General features: G+C 37.7%; 1 protein-coding gene across 2 annotated transcripts in view; it reads left to right on the forward strand.

Annotated features, from left to right (window-relative positions):
• Window positions 1-946: 946 nt before the first annotated feature.
• The window catches only part of ankrd13b (ankyrin repeat domain 13B), a 30,247-nt gene continuing 9,366 nt past the window's right edge, over window positions 947-21,827 (forward strand). For both annotated transcript variants that reach the window (XM_084126966.1, XM_084126967.1), the window contains exons 1-8: window positions 947-1,315; window positions 17,678-17,813; window positions 18,816-18,940; window positions 19,332-19,377; window positions 19,485-19,628; window positions 19,846-20,074; window positions 20,290-20,356; window positions 21,688-21,769. In XM_084126966.1, the coding sequence (XP_083983092.1) occupies window positions 1,208-1,315; window positions 17,678-17,813; window positions 18,816-18,940; window positions 19,332-19,377; window positions 19,485-19,628; window positions 19,846-20,074; window positions 20,290-20,356; window positions 21,688-21,769 (937 nt within the window). In that variant the 5' untranslated portion in view covers window positions 947-1,207. The remainder of the gene's footprint in view (window positions 1,316-17,677; window positions 17,814-18,815; window positions 18,941-19,331; window positions 19,378-19,484; window positions 19,629-19,845; window positions 20,075-20,289; window positions 20,357-21,687; window positions 21,770-21,827) is intronic.

Below are 21,827 nucleotides of genomic sequence, written 5' to 3' on the forward strand. Positions count from 1 at the left end.
AGAAACAATAAAAAATGCAATGAAAAATTGCACAGTAGCTCAATAAAAACCAATAGAAATGTGCAAGCAATAAAGTGTAACAGTTCTAATAAAGCAATTGGGGGTCAAAAAAGGAAAAAGTAAACCAAGACTTGTATATATCTTTTTGATTTTACTTTGTTTCATGTCATATTTTAACGTTACTTTGACATCATTTGGAATTTTATAATATGAATCCATTAGTTACTTCAAAATTGTAAAAATTGGGTTTCCACTGCAGCAACACATGTGACCACTGACATGTTTATGTATTGAGATCATGTTTTATGTGAGAAAGCAATATTATTAATAAACTTGAATATTTGGTCATTTTGCAGTTTTAGCTATATGGCTAATATTAATGTCTAGTCCTCTGGTTTAGATGGATGCATGATATGGATAAAGGTAAACGTTTATATATTATTATCAATAGATATGAATAATATCAGCACAATATTTATTTTAAGTATAGAAATATTAAAATCAAAGTTGAACAAAACTCAATTTGATTCTATGGCAGTCATGGGACATTTATTTTGACAGAACAATTAAAACAGCATTAAAACATGAAAACATGATAAAATCAGCACAATAGTTGTTTCGTTCTATTATGTTCCATTCTGTATAGAATAACTGTAATCTAGAATTTAATTTATGTTCTGCTTCTGTTAAGAAATTATATAGCATCTATGAGATATTTATTAAGTATTTAGACAGATGGCAGCATGAGATGTTCTCTCTATATCCTCTCCCATGGCGCAGTGAGCAGCATCAGCATGTATGACAGAATCACACACTGAAGTTCAATGGCTCATATAGCCTACTGTAGGTGCAAGTCGCTTTCGAGAGCCCTGCCTCAGCCTCCGCGAGCGAGAGAGCGTGTGTGTGCGCGCGCGTTTGAGTGAGACAGGAGAGGGAGAAGAGAGACACTGAGACTAGGAGGAGTGGAGAACGCAACGGAGAGCATTATTACACACGCGTTAGCTTTAAATTGCCTTTCAACATAGAGACATTGAATGCCAAGCTACTATGCAAAAAGGGATGCTGGATACGAAAAGGGAGAGAAATGCCCTTATCGGTCGTCTCAGCAATAATAATATAGCACGCGCCCTTTACAAAAGTAACTGATATCGCACAAAAGCAGGGAAACGGAACGGGAGAGAGAGCAGCAGCGAACTATGCACTGAGGATGATTTCTGCCAGAAAAACTCCGGAGAAGAGTCGCTACCACCTGCATTATCTGGTGTGGCATAACAAACACCGGCAGCTGGAGAAAGAGCTCTCAGCGCGCGAGCAGGTAAGATGCATTCGTTTCCGCGTTCCTGTATCGCGGCGGATGATGCTGTGAGGAACGGGCCGTGCGTTTGATAGGGAAACTGATTCTGGTACTTCATGTGGCTTGTAATCTGTGATGCAAGGGCGAAAAAGTGATTTTTCTTTGTTTTCTGGTTCATTAGTTACATACCCATTTATATAAGTGGTTTGCTGATATGCCAACTACAAACAGAAAAGCATGTCAAAAACCTCACACCCTGGCTGTGTCTTCAAACCTATTGAGTTGCCTACATAGACCGCATTTTTGGGCGTATCGTAACGTTCGAACGCGTAAAAATGCTGTCTATGTAGCTCACTAGTTTCGACACAGTCCCTATTGTCCACACCTTCTCATGTTACGCGTCTGTCAATTTAATGCTGAAACATGATCAGAAATGCAGTTGAATTGTATTTCGATCTGAGATGCTTTAAACACAGAGCAGAATAAAGTGGCATTGCATACAAAGGCTGTGGGTGAATAATGCTTACAGATCAGCAATCACAGTTCCTGAGGATATGGTGTGTCGGGAGAGGGTGTGTTTGTCTTTCTCATCATTCTTCTTCAGAAGAATGATTAATCCAATGCATTATTCCATGAAATAGTGTGGAATTATTCTGTAATTAATTTAAATTTGATACTGTGCAGAGCTACAAAAAAGCCAAATGATGTTGGAATATTTATATTAAATGTAAGGGTGAAAGGAATAAATAAATATAAATAAGTTCAATAGCTCATATAGGTTAATTTAGTAGAAGACTGATTTTTTATGATCAACCATCTTCAAAAGAGTAAAGTCGGCATGAAATGAAAATTCACCCTATGTATTTTCTAAATGCACGTTATTGATCTTATTGTGAATGATTCATCCATGCATGTTTATTTTTTACAGTTGTTTTGACCTCTTAATCTTTAATCAGAATGTCTTAACTTTCCGTCAAATGACAGACTTCTCCCTGGTGACGCTTGACTTCTCCAATCATTTAGTCCTTACAGTAGACTTCAGATCTGCCTCCATCCAATCAAGTTCCTGTCCTACTTTTTTTTCTTTGTTGATAATCCATTTATGTATACATTACAGTACGGAGGAAAAGATCTGTCGCTTAATTTTAACTTTAATGCAACATTAATCCACTGATTTGTGGACATAGTCCATAAATCGGTGTGGCATTCATCTTTAATCTATTCGAGAGAAAAACACTACAAATAGATCAATAGACAAATAATGGTAAAAAAAAGAAACTCATTAAAACATTGCTATTCAAATTTATTCCAGTTAAAATATAAAATAAAAGATTTAATATTATATTATACAATAGACTTATAATACACAATTTGTTGGGGTAACATGTCAAGCTACTCCTATTATAAAGATAAAGAGCCACATTAGAATGCATTGGAAGAGGCCACAATGAAAATCAGAATGCATTTTTCTATAACAAGCAGAAGTTTATATAAGAAGACTAATTGAGATTGCAGAGCTGATTGTCCACTTCAGGTTGTATCAAGGCCTGTACACTCTTAAAAATAAAGGTTCCTAAAGTTTTCACTGCAATGCCATATAGAAGAACCTTTCAGTCAGCAGTTTTTAAAAGAACCTTTTTTCCTAGTGTGAAGAATATTTTAATAATCTAAAGAAACTTTTTCCACCATAAACAAAAAAGAATGTTAAATGTTGAATGTTGAAGGTTCTTCATGGAACCACAGATGCCAGTAAAAAAAACTTTGTGTATGCTCTTCATCAGACTTTCCCTATTCTGGTTTAACTCTCTGTCTAATGAGTAAATAACTATAACTCATTTGAACAAAGTCATCCATCTCAGTTACAGCAGCCATTCACAATTCCATCTTTCCAAACCCCAAACAAACTCTTGTTCCTGTGCCGTTTTTTATGACTCAGGCTGACGGTAATAATTCAGACCCCTAACCCTCTTCGTGATCACTGCGATATAAAGCACTTCCAGTTTAGGTGATTTACAGGCCGCTGACAGCATAATCTAGCCACGTTTGGCATGGTAGGCTCGATGAGTCAAACCGAGTCCCTCTAGGGACGGCACGAGGAGCGAAGGGAGGTCAATGCTGTCTCGATTGTTCCTCTCCTGTGAATGAGGCACACGTAGCCACCCTGACAAGGGGAAAAGTTGCTGCACCAGCAGCACACAGGATTATGGGCTAGATGTTAGGTGTCAGTGAAAGAACAAAGAGGGGAAACAAGCTATTAGGACGGAGGAGAGCGAAGGACGTGAATAGCAAAGAGATCAGGTGGTGGAGGAGGAAAAAGAAGTTATCAAGGGGAGAAGAAGCTCAATTTGCAGTTTGCTTTGACGGTGCCATAAAACAGTCACGGGGGAGGAAGTGGACAGATGACAGCTTGGAGGAGAGCGGCAGGAAATTGAGAATGGATAGAGTGGGTGATTGAATGAGGAAACCAGAGAGAAGAGCACTGCCGGGTGATGTATTTACAGAGTCTTCTGAGTGAAGTCAGCAGTGTCTCAGCAAATACGCAACAACACGGGGCCCTCCATCAGCACATTTGCCATTGTCTACACATCTGTTCAGTTTTCTCGTTTGATATACTACCTCTCTTCTTCAACCCTCGGCCCTCCTGCACTCCACCCGTAACCCAACACTAATTGCTACAGAGCGTTGTCTCAGGGGACGAGTGTTGGGCGGTGGGGAGGGGGTTGCTGCGATTTGGTTAACTTATGGCAAGCTTTGGTAACACTTTAGAATGCTGTTCCTTCATTTATGAATAACCATGCAGGAACAAATGTGTAATGCAATATTAACATTCTAGTAGGTGTAATTTGCGGCTGGGACAGCTGTCCCCACTTTTTGTCAGAGGCGATACTGGCCCCACCACTTTTAGCGGCACGGACACCTAATACAAATGAAAATCTCTAGTTGACTAGATTAATTTTGTTCATTTGATAAATAAGAGGCAATCTGGTGCTGGAATGTGTTGTTTTTTAAATCATACTGAGTGTTCATTGCCGCTGTTATCAGGCTCGTGCACAGTCTTCACACAGATGAGCGATTCAAGCTATCGCTTAAGTCAAGTCAAGTCACCTTCATTTAGCGCTTTATACAATGCAGATTGTTTCAAAGCAGCTTTACACCTTAACACCGTTGTGGAAACTCTCTGTTTGCTCCGGTTAAATCACAGAACAAAATGCACACAAACGTGTCCCTGCTCTTGAAACAGGGTTCAAGCTTTGGTTTTAATGAGAAAAAGAAAAAAAAACTATACAAGGGCAGATTAGAACTGAGACAAGCTTAACAAAAGTTTACCACCAGACCATGAGAGCACACGAACAGTTAAAGCAGATTTATGGATTTATTCACTGACGTGAAGAATCTGGGGACTTACATTATATTGTACTATAGAAGATTTTAAGGATGGAACTATCACGTTAAACATGACTTGTCAATAAATTAAAGTCAAGTCAAGTCACCTTCATTTATATAGCGCTTTTAACAACATAGATTGTTTCAAAGCAGCTTTACAGTGATAATAGGAAATTAAAGTAACAGAGATTGTTTTGGCTTTACAGCAGCTCTAGGATAAAGTTATTGTCCAGCTAAAGTTATTGATTGTTTTGATTGATTCACTTCCGTCACGTTAGTAGTTATTAACTAAGGGCCACTAACACGACACCGTTGTAGCAGAAAACCCTTAAGTTCTCTCTGTGCAAACTTTAAAAATGTGAACCTGTGAGAACGCTGATGGTGTGCACATGCGTATTACGTGTTTAGTCTAGTATGTATCTATTATATATGTGTATATATGTGCGCAAGCGTGTAGTCCTCCTTTACAAACCAACCCTCAACAAACTACTTGTCTGGCCTTAAAATTTATAATACAGAATTTGTATCGCTTCCGTGTAGCCACGCGAACCGGAATTATTGTTTCAAAGCAGCTTTACACCTTAACACCGTTGTGGAAACTCTCTGTTTGCTCCGGTTAAAACAGCGTTTTATCTGTACAGAGGTAAAGGGAAAGAGGCCTTCACAGGGGAGAAACAGTTGTTTTAATAATGTGTTATGTGTATGCTCAAAGAGATGTGTTTTTAGTCTAGATTTGAACTGACAGAGTGTGTCTGCTTCCCGGACAACGTCAGGAAGACTGTTCCAAAGTTTTGGTGCTAAATAGGAAAAGGATCTACCGCCAGCAGTCGATTTTGATATTCTAAATATCAACTGGCTGGAATTTTGAGATTGCAATAGACGTGAAGGACTATAATGCGTTAAGAGCTCGCTCAAGTACTGTGGCGCTAAACTATTTAGTGCTTTGTAAGTAATCAGCAATATTTTAAAATGTATACGATGTTTAATAGGGAGCCAATGCAGTGTTGACAGAACCGGGCTAATATGGTCATACTTCCTGGTTCTGGTAAGAACTCGAGCTGCTACGTTTTGGACCAGCTGTAGTTTGTTTATTAAGCGTGCAGGGCAACTGCCCAGTAGAGCATTACAATAATCTAGCCTTGATGTCATGAACGCATGAACTAATTGTTCCGCATTTGTCAATGAGAGCATATGACGTAATTTAGATATATTTTTAAGATGGAAGAATGCGGTTTTACAGATGCTAGAAAGGTGGCTTTCAAATGAAAGATTGGTATCAAAGAGCACTCCCAGGTTCCTAAACGACGACAAAGACTTGACAGAGCAGCCATCAATTGTTAGACAGTATTCTAGGTTATTACGTGAGGAAGTTTTTTGAATCTCTGTTTTTTCAGAATTAAGTAGTAGGAAATTACTAGTCATCCAGTTTTTTATATCAGCTTTGCATTCCGTTAATTTTGTGAATTGGTAAGTTTCGTCAGGGCGTGAAGAAATATAGAGCTGCATATCATCAGCATAACAGTGAAAACTAATGCCATGCTTCCTAATGATATCTCTTAAGTACCCTTTTAGCATGTGCAGAGTGAACAGCAACGGTCCTGGTACTGAGCCTTGTGGTTCAACATACTGAACTTGTGATCGTTGAGACATCTCTTCATTTACTGCTACAAACTGATAACGGTCAGATAAGTATGATTTAAACCATGCTAATGCAATTCCACTAATGCCAACATCATTTTCGAGTTTATTTAAAAGAATGTTGTGGTCAATAGTATCAAATGCAGCACTAAGATCAAGTAACACTAATAGCGAGATACAACCACGATCGGATGATAAGAGCAAATCATTTGTGACTCTAATGAGAGCAGTCTCAGTTCTATGGAACGGTCTAAATCCTGACTGGAAATCCTCGCAGATATCATTTCTTTCTAAAAAGGAACATAGTTGTGATGATACCGCCTTTTCTAGTATCTTTGACAGAAAAGGTAGATTCGAGATCGGCCTGTAATTGACTAATTCTGTACGATCAAGTTGCGTTTTTTTTAGAAGCGGTTTAATAATAGCCAGCTTAAAAGTTTTTGGTACATATCCTAGTGACAAAGATGAATTAATGATATTAAGAAGAGGATGACCTCTGGAAGCATTTCTTTCAAATTCTTCCTCTCCTATTGCAATGAATGAATCAAATTTTTCCTTAGGGACACTACAATGCACTGCCTGATGCGATACTGTAGTAGACGGTTGCATAGTTATAATTTTCTCCCTGATATGATCAATCTTGTAAGTGAAGAGGTTCATAAAGTCATTACTGCTGTGCTGCTTGTAAACGTCTGGGGTTGAAGATTTATTAATTTAGCCACTGTTTCAAATCCTAGGGTTGTGTTTGTTTTCTTCTAATAGGTTTGAAAAATAAGCAGATCTAGCAGGTTTTAAGGCCTCTCTATACGTAATCTTGCTCTCTTTCCATGAAATGCGAAAAAACGTCTAGTTTTGTTTTCTTCCAGTTGCGCTCCATTTTTCTAGCTGCTCTCTTAAGGGCCTGAGTGTGCTCGTTGTACCACGTCGTTGGACTATTTTTCTTCTTTAAGCGCAAAGGAGCAACTGTGTCTAAGGTGCTGGAAAAGAGAGAGTCAAACATTTCTGTCGCAATAGTTCTTCTAAGCTATCTTGGATGCTGAGGAGATGAAACTGATCAGGAATATTATTAATAAAGCCATCTTTAGTGGCAGAAGTGATAGGTCTAACATATTTGTAACACGGAGTCGACTTTGCAGCCTTGGCTAAATGAAGTATACACGAGACTAGATAATGATCTGAGATATCATTGCTCTGCTGTAGAATTTCAACGGCATCAACATTGATTCCATGTGATAATATTAAATCTAAAGTACAATTAACAAATGAGTAAGTAGCGCACAGTTGAATGAGGTAATTCACTATTATCTAATCAGTATCTACTATTTTTCACCTCCCAGAGGACTACAAAGATCTATATACATGTTCGTAATTAATGAGAGTAATGCACAATGTATAATAAATTCTAAAATAAAGATTATAGTTACCTACTAGTAATTACTCAAGTACTTCAACATAAATGACCTATTACTTGGATCAGTATTCTAAAGTGAAAAGCATAATAACTCCCTTTTAATGACTGAAGTCATTGTAAGCTTTTGAGGTTTTTGTAAGGTTTTAGTCATGACTTAAAGGGATAGTTCACTTTAAAATGAAAATTCTGTCATCATATACTCACCCTCATGTTGTTTCAAACCTGTATAGTATATTTTTTTCATGCTATGGAAGTCAATGGGACCCAGAAACTGCCTGGTTACTGCCATTCTTCTAAATATCTTCCTTTGTGTTCAGCAGAAGAAATAAATTCATACAGGTTTGAAACAACATGAGGGTGAGTATATGATGACAGAATTTTCATTTGAAAGTGAACTATCCCTTTAAGTATTACCAAATCCTTCTAAAGGAATTACTGGCCAGTATTCTAAAGTGAAGATCATGGTAACCCACTAGTAATGACTCAAGTATTGCTACATCCTTCAGAAGCAATTACTATCCAAAACCTTAAAAAACCTCAAAAGTTTACAATGACTTCAGCCATTACTAGAGAGTTGTCATGCTTTTCACTTTAAAATACTGTTCCAAATAATTATTAATTCCTTCTGAAGGATTTGGTAATACTTGAGTCTTGAATACTTGAGCTGGATTGTACATTATGCATTATTCACATTAATTATGAACCTGTAGTAGTTCTTAGTAGTCCTCTATAGGTATGAAAATATATATATAAATAGTAGTTACTGAGTAGATAATAGTGAATTACCTCCATCAACCGAGCAGTACTATTTACTACTAGTTAATCAGAGTTTCTTGATAGTTGCCGTAATAGCAGTTACTAGAATGTTAATATTGCGTTACTCAGTTTCTCCTGTGTAGTTATTCATTAATGACGGAACGGTATTCTAAAGTGTGACCAAAGCTTTCAACAGATTGACAAGGACAGTGGCAGACAGAGCTTGTAAATTGAAAATAAGGAGATTAAAGTAGCAATTGAATATTATTTTATAGTTTATGATCTGAATTTAACTTGAAATAATAAGTAGGAACACACAATCAAATACAGGCGCACACACATACAATTTTTACTATTTTCTATGACCTGAGTAGGCGTCTGAACTGTGCTGGATTTGCCTGTTGGAGAATACTACAAGGCTCTATTTCATCAGCACTACTCATCTCTGTGATTTACATATGTTTGTTTTTCCAGTAAACATTCCCCTATTCTATTTTGGATATGCAAACATAATCTCAAACCATATAGTGTACTAAAGTGCGTCAGTGTTTTCCTTGATAAGGGATAGTTCCCCAAAAAGTTAAGTCAGCATTTACTCGCCCTCATATTGCCCTTTATGCTCCCAGTGTTATTGTTAACTAAAACAAAAACTACAACGACTGTATTAAATTTGTTAATTGAAATAAAGCTGAAATAAAATATAAGCAATAGATAAAAAAAATTAACAATTTTAAAAATGAAAATGTTGCCTTTGCAACTAACTGAACCAAAATAAATTTAAGTTGAAGTACTAAAAGGATTTAAAAAATATATATATATTAAAAAAACACAAAAGAAAAATTACTAAAACTTAAATTAAAATTAAAATATAAAAATAAAAGCTAATTCAAAATATGAATAAATACTATAATAGTAACTAAAAAAACACTGGTCGCTGCAAACCTGTGTGACTTTCTTTTCTTTGCGGAACACAAAATAAATTTTGGAAAAAAGCTTTTGTCCATACAACGAAAGCCAGTGTGGTTTTGGACCCCATTGACTTTCATTATATGGACAAAAGCAGTTGAAATATTCTTCAAAATATAATATACAAATATAATATATAAAGTTTCACTATGACCTCACACTTCCTCTTATCTCAACCCACCAGCTCTGTGGCATTTACCGGAATAAAGCAAAAGACATGTCATCACCGGCACAATCAGAATGCTTGGATATCCAGGATGGATGCTAAACTGGCCATATCCGAAGGTTTTGAGTGTGAAATGGAGCTTTTACGTAATCCTTCTTGTCCCATTGTGACGTTTCTACTGTATTCTTTTCCACTGACATTTAGTTAAAAAGTAATGGCTGTACCATTGTGTTTTGGTGCAAGCTCCGTTGGTTTCTACCTCCCACACTATGAGACGGTCGCATCAGCCCTTATAGCCTGAGCCCTGGATGCCAATCTCCAGAATACAAACCACACCGTGGGTGTGTGTCAACCTCCTGTGACACAACAGCGCATAAAAAGTCGAACAAGAGCCCATATTTCTCCCTCCCTTTTCCTTCCTCACAATATGTCTGCCTAGACTTATTTAAAGAATTTGTATGTTCTTGTTCACTTCTCTCCTGGGTTGCATCCTTGTCTATGCAATTCATTTCATTCTTCTGGCACATCACAGCCTTTAAGTGCTTCTGTGCGTTGATGTTGTTCTGCCTTGTCTGTCTTCAAACAAATGCTCATTTAAGTGAAAGCGCTGAAGCACATGATTCCATTTATGTGCAGAACAGATTGTGTGTGTGTATATCTATGCATGTATGCACATTTTTATGCACACGGCCACACAAGAGAGCCTGTGCAAAGTCTTCAGCAGAATCCATTGCATGCTGTGATTTGCACATACACACACACACATATGATTTTCTTCTGCCTGCCTCCCACATACACAGTTTGGACGTCCAATGAAAGATTGATGTTGGTTTAAGTAGCTGCCAGAGAACATTAGCCAAGGCAGAAAGAGTGCAAGAGCAGATGCACCAGCCAGAGATGACTATCAATAATGCAGTCTCCAGCAGGCTGAGAGAGAGCGAGAGAGTGTGGAAGAAGAGATGGACAGTTATGTGGAAGAGCATCTATACTAAAATGTGAGGACAGGCCCTAGATGATGTAATACTGTCTATTTCAATGTGGCGGAGAAGGATTAGTAATTAACATGAATTTGATTTAGTGCACTTGTGTCTGATGCAGTGCATGAATGTCAGCAGGCAAGTGTGCTTGTTTAAGGGCTGTCAGTGAGAGGCAGTGTAGGTGGGATAGACGAGTTTCGGTCAGAGCAGGAGAACTGTAATGTGTAGGTGTTTCAGGTAGGATTCAGCTATTATTGTTATTATTCCGTATGGCTGACCCTCACTGCTCAAGAAACCTTACAAAGACTTAGCATGGTAACCATAGTTTCCACCAAAATAATACAGTTTATATATATATATATATATATATATATATATATATATATATATATATATATATATTTACAGTATATGTAACAGTGGAAGTTTGAAATTTGAGTTTCCCCATGCTAACCTTACCACCATCATGCTAAGATGTTGTGGGTGGTTACCAGAATGTTGCTATAAGGAGAAGTAAAGTTTTATTAGTGGTTTGTAGTGTATTGCTACGTGGTTAGCAAGAAGAAATAACCTCCTAAATGTATATTCAGGTCCATTATATGTGGCTCTTATACCTAAAGTCTGCTGGAGTTCATCCCCATTTTATTGTCTGTCCGTAAAAAAAACAAAAAAAAAAAACCCCTGTATAGTTAGATTTAAATAGCACTGATATTGGATGAGTTAGGAGACAAAATTGAATAGTGTTAGAGGTATGTTCAAATCCTTAACTTGTGATCAACACCATTAACTATGGCGTTTAGGTGGAAGTTTGTGGAACACATGACAAGAGACATTCAGCGTGGTTGTCTGTATTTGTTTTTGGCTGTGTGATGAGATGAGATAAGGGACTGTCTGTGTTTGTGTTATTGTGTGTGTGTTGTCTTGTCTAGCGTGTCTCAGAGGGACATATAGCAGCATTTCAGGTCACCAGAAGGCCAGTTTGTAACAACTGATGTTTCCTGAACCCTTCTCCTCTCACAGCCGCTAATCTGTCTTACCGAGTAACTCTCCGTCTCACCCTGAAGCGTTCAGAACCAGTTATCAATCTCATACACTCCCTCACTGGCTAGAGCATGTACACCTCCTGACAGTTATCTCCTTCTCTCTGTCAGTCATCTGAGCCATCTCTAGTGTCAGGGTTGATTGGAGATCCACACAGGACGGATGTGAGAGAGCCATCATTCACTTAAAACTGCAGTTTTCCCTCCTTGTCCTGCATCTCCTATCCATACTCCTCATCCAGGGTTACCATAGCAACCCCCACCCCCACCACCCATCCACACCCTTTTCTCGTAGCACTCATCTCACTCTGGGGACCAGGCTGCTGTTTTTCTAGCTAGAGGCCCTCAAGGGGCCGCTGGGCCTCAGTTGTTGCTGTTTAGTGCCGTCATGATGTTGCGAAAGGGGCCGGCTAATTACGGAGCAGAGTGTCGGACACACAGGAGTTTTCTGTGACAATAACAATAACATGATTGTGACTTTATACATATATATATATATATTGTGATGTAGAGACCTTGGAGTTGTCTTCCATGATCCATCACTGTTTTTACTTTGTTCTCACTGTTCCTATGCATTTTTTTAATAGTTACGTGGGGTTTTATACTGTTTTATATTTCCTGAGTGGGTGTGGCCTTAAAGAGAATGCGAACTGTAGGGGAGCACTCATTTTCGCTACGTTTGTGCAAATGTGTTGGTTTTATCCGTCCTATTTATTGAATTTATTGATTGGTTTTAACTCTTGTTCTTAATCATCTTGTGTATTTGTTTATAAACATGGTGAGGCAAGAGTTAATTTTTATTTATTTATTTTTATTTATGGTAGGCTACACTCCAATTAGTAAGCGGGAAAATGTGTAGTTAAGGCAGCTGTCACTAGTGGATTGGAGGACGGACCATGATGATTAGATGTAAAAAAAAAAAAATGAATAAATAAATAAAATAAAAACTTGCATCACAATAAGTGTATTGTGGTTGTCAAAACATTTGGTAACTAAACAGAATTTTATTAAGTTTAGTGACAACAATGTTTACATGGTTACAAATTTCACGATTTTAATTAAATTCTTGGGATTTGATTCTGACCTTGATTCTATTAAGTTCAGTAGATACATGTTAATTTTTAAGAAAAAAACCTCACCTAATGCTGTGAACATACAGAGAGCCCTGTCAGCTGGTAGCCTATTATTATTAAAGGTTAAAAATAACAACTCAAATATAAATAGAATGTGTTTTATTATAATAACAACGTTATAATATTTCAATGATGTAAGTAAAAATATAATAAACATGTAATATTGTGCACATATTTAGCAAATCTCCTCTCTATAGCAATTTTTTCTTGCCAACTAACGTGCTATGGTCATTAAATGGCTTTCCTGAGGTAAATGTAAGTTATGTGACATAGCCTATTGTTCTCAAGCTGTTTTATTGACCTCTTTCCACTGTTGGAAAACAGATTGATCTAAATTAAATGAGGCATATACATTTCGTTAAGTTGTACTGTCTCTTTCAACATACCTATTGTTAATTCGTGTTTATTTACTATGAACTAGTCTAGTAGTAAAGAGTATGATCGGTTCAGGTGTGCTTGAGCTGAGGCGCTATACAGCGATCCGTCACGTCACATTTACAAGCGCCAAAACGGTATTTATTGTTGAATTTCGTGATCAAACTGACAGAATCTGAGTGCTGAGAATTTGTTTCATATCAAGTAACCAGTTCTCTCTTGTCTGTAGGTGTCATCAGTGTCTTTTTCTCTGTGTGAGAAAATGGATGTGTGGCGTGAGAGTGTGTGAAAAGTATCAATTGCGTGAGTTAGCGAATGTGTGTAGTATGAATGTAATCTGGGCATACTACATTCGCCATGTTGTCATTATCATGTGACCTACCAGCGTTGCTTCACTGACATTCATAAATCCTCTCCCGTTGCCTCATGGGATGGTAAAGTGTCCATCGTCAGAATCTTCAGAATCTTGCTAGAAGAAGTAGGTCATCCGGGTATTTTTTGCCTACTGTTTTATGAGTTTTAGTGTCACATCACATACTGTACATTTTCGCCTACTATAGGGAAATATGCGATTTCGAATGCAGCCTCTGTCCTCAATAGATAAAGAGGAGAGTTTGTACTGTTTTAGTACATAACAGTTCTAGTTTTTAGACTGTTTTTTATTGATGACCTGATTTATTTATCTTAACCATTTTCACATTTAGCACATCTGCTTGTAATTAACATCTTTTTGGATGCCAACATCGCTCCCCTGTTTACATCTTGGTGTGATTCTACTTGTGTCGCTCTTCTGTGCAAAAGTCTTAGGCACGTTAGTATTTTCACAAAAGAAAATGGTTTTAAGCCAGTTATTTTGCTGTAGCGTGCCAGTAGGAAATATCATTTTACATTTACAAACAATTATTTTGCCATTAATTGTATGCACAAGGAGTTTGACAGCTGCCGGTATGATCCACATGGAGATTTGATCTCACCATCATCGAGTCTATCTGGGATTATACGAAGAAACAGAAAAAGAAAAAAAACTGACACAGACTAAATCCAGAAGAACTGCGGCAACGTCTCCAAGACACTTAAAGAAACCTTCCTACAAAGCTACCTGAAAAACTATGTGCAAGTGTATAGCAAACGCAAAGGGTGGTCACACCAAATATTGATTTGATTTAGTTAATAGAAGTTAATTGAAAGATAAAATCTATTTATGACATTATTTTTTGAAAGCATCCTGACTTTACAGAATTTTTACACAAGTGCCTAAAACTTCTCACAGTCCTGTAGCTTTGCAGGTAGATTTCTTCAAGTGTCTAGGAGACGTTGCTTCAGTTCTTCTGGATTATTATTTATTTATTTTTTCTGTTTCTTGTAATCATGTAATCCCAGATGGACTCGATGATGGTGAGATCAGATCTCCGTGTGGATCATAGTGGCTGTTGTCAGACTCATTGTGCATACAAAAATATCACTGGATTATTACAATTAATGTCAATAAATTGGCAAAAATAGTTTGGAAATGTAAACTGATATTTCCTACTCACACACTACAGTAAAATATCTAAACAACTGGCTTAAAACCTTTTTTTTGGGGGGTGAAAATACTAACGTGCCTAAGACTTTTGCACAGTACTGAATATATATATAGCCTATAGAAAAACTAAATAATAAAAATGACAAAAGCACATAACAGAATTACAAAAACAAACTAAAATTAAAATGAAAACTGAAAATATAAAAATAATAATAATAATAAATACATTAAAAAAAACTTAATAAATACTATGGAAAATAAATAATACTTTAAATAACACTGATATGAATTTACATTTTCTGAAGAAACTAAAATGGTAAATATAATGCCTGGGTGTTGCCAGTGTAGGCTGGGTGGATGTTAGCCTGTTGCTAGGTAGTTGCTGTGGTGGTTCTTTACTGGCCTAAGTTATAAGAGCCTATCGCTTTGATATTCTGGTCTCTAGATATGACTCGGGTTCCTTCTTCAGTGCATTGCAAATCTATGGGATTTTTGGCTATTTTTTGGTCTCTCACTGGGGAAAATCAGTCTGAACGCTCAGAAAAGTTAGACGTGCTACATGCTGAAGTTTAGTACTTAGGGTTAGTTAGGGGTTTGTTCATGAGCAATTTGTGATAGCCATATCCTAGCACCACTAACTATGGATAAATAAGGCACACACACAGACGCGAAAACTAACACAAATGAATACACACACCTTGTGTGAAGTGTAAATAAGTGCACTGAGTTAATTTACAGAACTCCAAAGCAGCTCTCGCAGCACAAGTTAAGCCCTCGGGTAATAATATGTTTCCATTACCACACGGCCAATCAAAATGCTTCATTAAAAACAGCAAACATGGCTCACATACAAGTCTCTAAATAAAGCTGTCCTGACTCTCATTTCTGCTCCACATACACGACTCACCATGCACTGCCTGTCATGCCCTTGGTTTCAGAGAGTAGGCTTATAAATATGGACACGACCACAGCCGGCCAACTCATCAAATAATGATTAATGGGTCATCCTGCATCTATAAACACAAGCATATTTACTGAAATGTTTGGTAGCACGTGGAGGTGAAAGAAATGATTGTGTTGGTGTTTAGATGACAGTGAGTGATGATCTTATTATAAATGATCCTCCCATAAGAGATTCATAAACGCTTTCGAAACTCTCGAGACTGTTTATTACAGAGTTGACTGGCTCGGAAGGGACCGAGAGATTGAGAGATCACTCGGATGAGAAGCTGGAGGAAACAGTATGGCACGCCGCTGGTTTTCACAACCGTGGAATCACAGTGTGCTTAGCGTGGATCTCAGTTTGAGTGTGGAGTATTTCTCACCGTGGCATGTGAGCGCGGTCTGTGTTCTGTTCGAGTGTGATGCCTTAATTATCGCCTGTCACTTCTCTTTTCCATCGTTCTCTTTCACTTCTGCCATCTTTTCCTCTTACCTGTTAGCAGGTGGCCAGAATGGTGCTTTCCTTTCCTTCTTTCTGAAGGCTTTCTCAAGGCTTTCTCAAGATTCCTCATATACTGCAGTTAAAAGGATAGTTCACACTAAAATGAAAATGATGTCATCATTTACTCACACCTCATTTCTTTCTTCAGCGGAACGCAAACCAGGATATTTTGAAAGTCAATGAGATACTAAACAACACTGGACCTTAAGAGACATTCTTTAAATGTATCTTCTTTTGTGTTCCTCAGAAGAAAGGTGAATGTTGGAATCCAGAATCAGCACTACTGGATTAGTGTCACCCTGCGTCGCAATGTGCATACTATCCATCCTAAATAGTGTGTAAGATAAGATTAAGTTTGTCCCAAAGCAGTATGTTTGAAAAGAGTATGCCAAAGTCCACGGATGGTCTACTGTTTCCGGTAGATTTTCGAAGTGTGGATACATTGTAACAGTTGGTATTGCCCACAACCCATCGCGCTTTGGAAGATTTGGTTAAGAAACTACAAACACGAATAAAAAGTGTAAAAAATAAAATAAATAAAAAACTATAACATGGCATATATACGTGACTGACGGTTAGGTGGAGTGGTTTAGATCAAGGGGTTGAGACAGACATTTGGGCTGAATGTCTGATGCATATTGCACACAAATTGGAAACACTTCAGAAGTTTCGAAGTCGTCATTTGATTGGATGAATCCTACAGGATTTTCTGGAGATGTGTGTGTCACGTTTTTAACGGGTCCCGCCTGGAAAAAAAACCCATTGTGACACCAAAAACCCCTCATGGAAGAAGAAAGCCGTCGTGTTTACAAACTGTGACAATGTGCGCTTATCAGGAGGATCAACTAAACGCTGGGTTTTCAAAAGTATTACACGCCGGTCTGTTATTGTAGGGACATTGACGTTACATTTTCACGCCCCTAAACATGACTCTGAACAAAACAAAATGTGATTGGTTGCTTTACAAGTCAGTCACACTGTAATTTTTTTTTACAAAATCAAAAATTTCAAGTGACCGATAACATCTAAATTTTTCAATTAGTCTGACGTATTATTTCTCATTGGAGCCAATGTTAACAGACTATTGCAACAAGAATTTCACTTGGGCCAATTGAAAAATTTTAGATGTTATCGGTCACTTGAAATTTTTGATTTGGGAGGGTTAGAAATTTTTTACAGTGCAGATGGACTCTGGGCGGTCCTTGGCCAATGAAAGTGCTATGGAGTCCAGACATTCTGCCGTTACTACCGGAGTAACAACTTTGATGAGTACAGTGATGAACAAGAAAAATTAAAAATAGAAAGCAAAATTGCTCTAAACTGTTTAGGCCTCTATACATGCTTAATAGAACAGTACAAAAAAATAGGGGGGAATGGGTTGGGACACAATGTCTTATTCAAACCTGTATTTTAGCACAAAAGTTCTGCATCTCTGGAGAACATGCGTCAACCACTAGGCCACTGCTCTGTCGGATCTCTGTTCTAGGGCAGAAACATAAAATTGTGTTTGTCAAATATTTTACTGCATGAAGTGGTCATTAAAACAAATCTCTCTCTATGTCTTAAAGGTTGATTTAGAAGTGTTGGACCCACGGGGTCGGACTCCTTTGCACCTGGCCGTGACACTGGGTCATTTAGACTGCGCCCGTCTGTTAGTCCAGCATGGAGCTGATGTCAGCAAAGAAAACAGAAATTGCTGGACAGGTAATACAGCAAGAAACTCCAGCCACTTTCTGCCCAATATGATAAGCTGATAATTATTTACACTACCGTTCAAAATATTTTTTGTTGTATTTAACCTGTGAAGCACCTTGGTCAACCTTGGTTGTTTTAAGTGTGCTATATATAAATAAAATTGATTGATTGATTGATTGAAAATATTTTTTTTGTTGTTGAAAGAAATTAATTCTTAAATTTTTTAAATTATGCTTTAAATTGATCAAAAGACTGTAAAGACATTCAAATGTTACAAAAGATTTCTATATCAAATAAATGCTGCTCTTTCTATTCATCAAATAATTCTGAATTTTTTTTTTATCTCAGTTTAAACAAAAATATTAAGCAGCACAACAGTTTTCAACATTGATAATAATATGAAATCAGCATATTAGAATGATTTCTGAAGGATCATGTGACACTGAAAACTGGAGCAATGATGCTGAACATTCAGCTTTGATCACAGGAATAAATTACATTTTAATAGAAAACATAGAATATTTTAATTGGCAATAATATTACACAATTTTAGATCAAATAATTGCAGCCTTGGTGAGCATAAGAGCTTTTTTTGAAAACATTAATAAAGTCTTACCAACCTCAAACTTTTGAAAGGTAGTAAAGGTAGTAAATAACTGATTTCTGGAATTATATTGCACTTTTCTCAAACCCAAAGCGCTACAACACAACGTAATAATAAGAATAAAAAGAAAGTCATTGTGTTTAAATAAATTCATAATAAAACTCCAAAAAATGTATATATTTTTTTTAAATGGTACTGGTAAATTTAGGTATCTCAACAATATCATGTACAGAATAAAAATTATATAAAAAGCATTAGTGTTTATACATTTATTAGTGTTTTTAAAGATTAACTTTAAGTGAGCATTTAATGATGGCAAAGCTACTGAATAAATAAAGTAAATAGCATAAATATATCATGCATCCCTAATTTTGGTGTCTCTTGAAACTTTACCTCCTGTCTGTCAGTGTTGCAGGAGGCCATTAGCACGCGTAACCCGGAGCTGGTGCGGCTGGTGCTGCGTTACCGTGACTATCAGCGCACCACTAAGAGACTGGCAGGGATCCCGCGACTGCTGGAGAGACTCCGACAGGTAAATAAACCCTGAACCTGTTAATGACAAAACAACCAGGCATGAGCTTAACAAACAGCATCGTACCAAGCACCTGCTGCCTGCACACCTGAGCCCTCATTCCAGTAGATTCTTGCATACAGATATACAAACAAACAGGTTAATAGGGAACCACTGGGTTTGTTTGCAAGACCTCTCTTTTCCTTGTCTTTACCAGTTTTTCTTTCAACCTTGAGCACCCCTGTAGCTTTCTTCCTTTTGCTTATGATGGATGTGCGAGCTCTCTGGTTCTCCCCGCTCCTCATCTCTCCGGGAGTTTTATTATTCATGTCTTTCCCTGCAGAGCGATCTGTCTCTCACTTTCGGCCTCCCACTGTATGCACTAACCTTCTCTCTCCCTCTTGTATTTCAGGCGCAGGATTTTTACGTGGAGATGAAATGGGAGTTTACAAGCTGGGGTAGGTCATACGTGCTGTAATCATCTGTAAATAGTATGTTTGGACAGGCTCTTCCTCTTTCCACATCCTCATGTCCTGCTATTGTTGAACTCTCCCTCTATTTCCAGTTCCGCTCGTGTCTCGTATCTGTCCGAGTGACACATATCGGGTTTGGAAGAGTGGCCAGTGCCTGCGGGTGGACACAACACTCATGGGATTTGAGCAAATGACCTGGCAAAGAGGCAATCGCAGCTTTATATTCAGGGGTCAAGGTGAGTGTGATGGCTTTTTTTCCTGCACTGATTTTGTTGCTGAGCTGCCTGTTACCTTCAAATCAGATTTTGGGTTTGATCTGTGCTTTTGTTGTCAATGCCACTTCTCGCTTAGCTTTCTTTCAAACAAGCCATCATTGGCATGGAAACAACCTCATTCTCACTTCGCCACAGTCTCTAATTGGCTTTTTGCGCTCTCTCTCCACCTGTCATTCAGACTCCAGCGCCATGGTAATGGAAGTGGATCATGACAGACAGCTGGTGTTTTGCGAGACGCTGCCGTGCCACACTTCCTCTCCCGCCTCCCCATCCCCCTCCCCCAGATCGTGCACAACCGCTTTTAACCTTCTGGGGGCGCTGCAGCCCAGCGATGAACAGGTGGCGGCCCGTCTATCCGCTCCCGTGGTGGCCACGCAGCTTGACACCAGGAACATCTCCTTTGAGAGGTGAGCACATAACATAACAATTGCCAAGTCATTGTCGGCAATTAAAATTTTAGACAGGAAGGGCATCGTAACCTATTATTTTGGCTTTACTGTAAAGCTGAGAGTGTGAGCCAGCACTTTTGGGATAAGCTTCATCATAAAATGTGTGATATTGGACTCACCTCTGTCTGCACGGCACGTCGGCCACCTGGTAACGTGCCCGGATGTCTCTGCAGGAATAAAACAGGCATTCTTGGCTGGCGGAGTGAGAAAACAGAGGTGGTGAACGGGTATGAATCAAAGGTATGGCTTATATCATTGTAAATCTCACTCAAATTGTTTTGCTGATAATATAAAAGAAAATGCAAAACAGATGAATTTCATTATATCGTTGAAAAATTAAAGATATCAAAAGTTGGATGTAAAGTAGAGCCTACTTTACCTGCATACTTACAGTATACTCGTGTAAAGCAATATATACTATAAATAGTAAATCTCAACTGCCGAACTTTTTATTTTGTTGCAAAAAAACAACTAAATTATCACTCAGCTCTTTATATACAGCTGGATATACTGGATATACACACACTCATACTATATATGAGTATAGTATATATATATATATATATATATTTTTTTTTTTTTTTTTTTTTTTTTTTGTGGTCGTGAAGTAATTACTTATTCAAAATAAGTACCTACTCAAGAGAGTATACAATTTCGGACACAGCCAGGGCTTAAATAGAGCCAACTAACCAATCAACAAAACAAGCCACAGTTGTACAACTTTATTAATCAATGAAAAACCATAGAAACAAACTGAAACACAGGAAACTGAACTAAAACGTGTCAAACCCACCCAAAACATAAACAGACACAGACTACTCATAACAACAGGCACAGAAAAATTCAGTTAAGAATCACCACAGCATTCAGAAACACAAGTTGTACTGATGTATGATAATGGTAATTAAACACTTTAGCTGATAAGCCTTTTTCAAGTTTAATATCTATTTTTATCTTGACAGTTATCCTTGGCTAATTGGAAGGCTGTTAAATTGTGCACTAATTAGCTGGCAAATTGACATATCCAACTATGGGTGAAGGCTTGGCTCATGAATAGTAATTAAAGTACTTGACTGGACTCCTGGAAGGTTACCAAGCAACGTCTCTATGACCCAATTAATATTCATGCGCTTATGCCTTGATTCACTTAGTGTTTCACAGTTGCAAACTTTAGCTCGCTTTCATCCATTGACCCGATTGGAAAGGAACCAATTGCTAGGAAACAACATTCGGTTACACCCAATACACTGGAAGAGAGTGCAGAGATGCGACATGACGTAAATAGACTGCTCTCATTTCAGTCTGCTAAGCTGTCTAGTGTCTACACTACAGTCAGTAAAGCATGGTGTCGTGTAGATCGAGTATTAGATGCATTATGAACTCTTTATTTTCACAACTTAAATGCCCATGAAACTCTAAACCTGCTTCAAAGTTCTCCATATTTTGAAATGTCAAGTCCATGAACAGCATTCTCTTGTATGATAAGCGAGTGTTTTAATTTTGTCAGGGATATAATGTGGCAGATTAACAAACAAATGATCAACTAATATTCTCATATGTCTTTGCTTCAGGTTTACTGTGCCTCTAATGTTGAACTAATCACACGAACACGCACTGACCATCTCACTGACCAGCACAAAACAAAACCCAAAGGTACGTTTGACCAATTTGTTTCTCAAATCACAATCTTCACATGCCCACATTGACATTT

This window comes from Abramis brama, assembly GCF_963993115.1.
Source record: "Abramis brama genome assembly, chromosome: 10".
NCBI lineage: Eukaryota > Metazoa > Chordata > Actinopteri > Cypriniformes > Leuciscidae > Abramis > Abramis brama.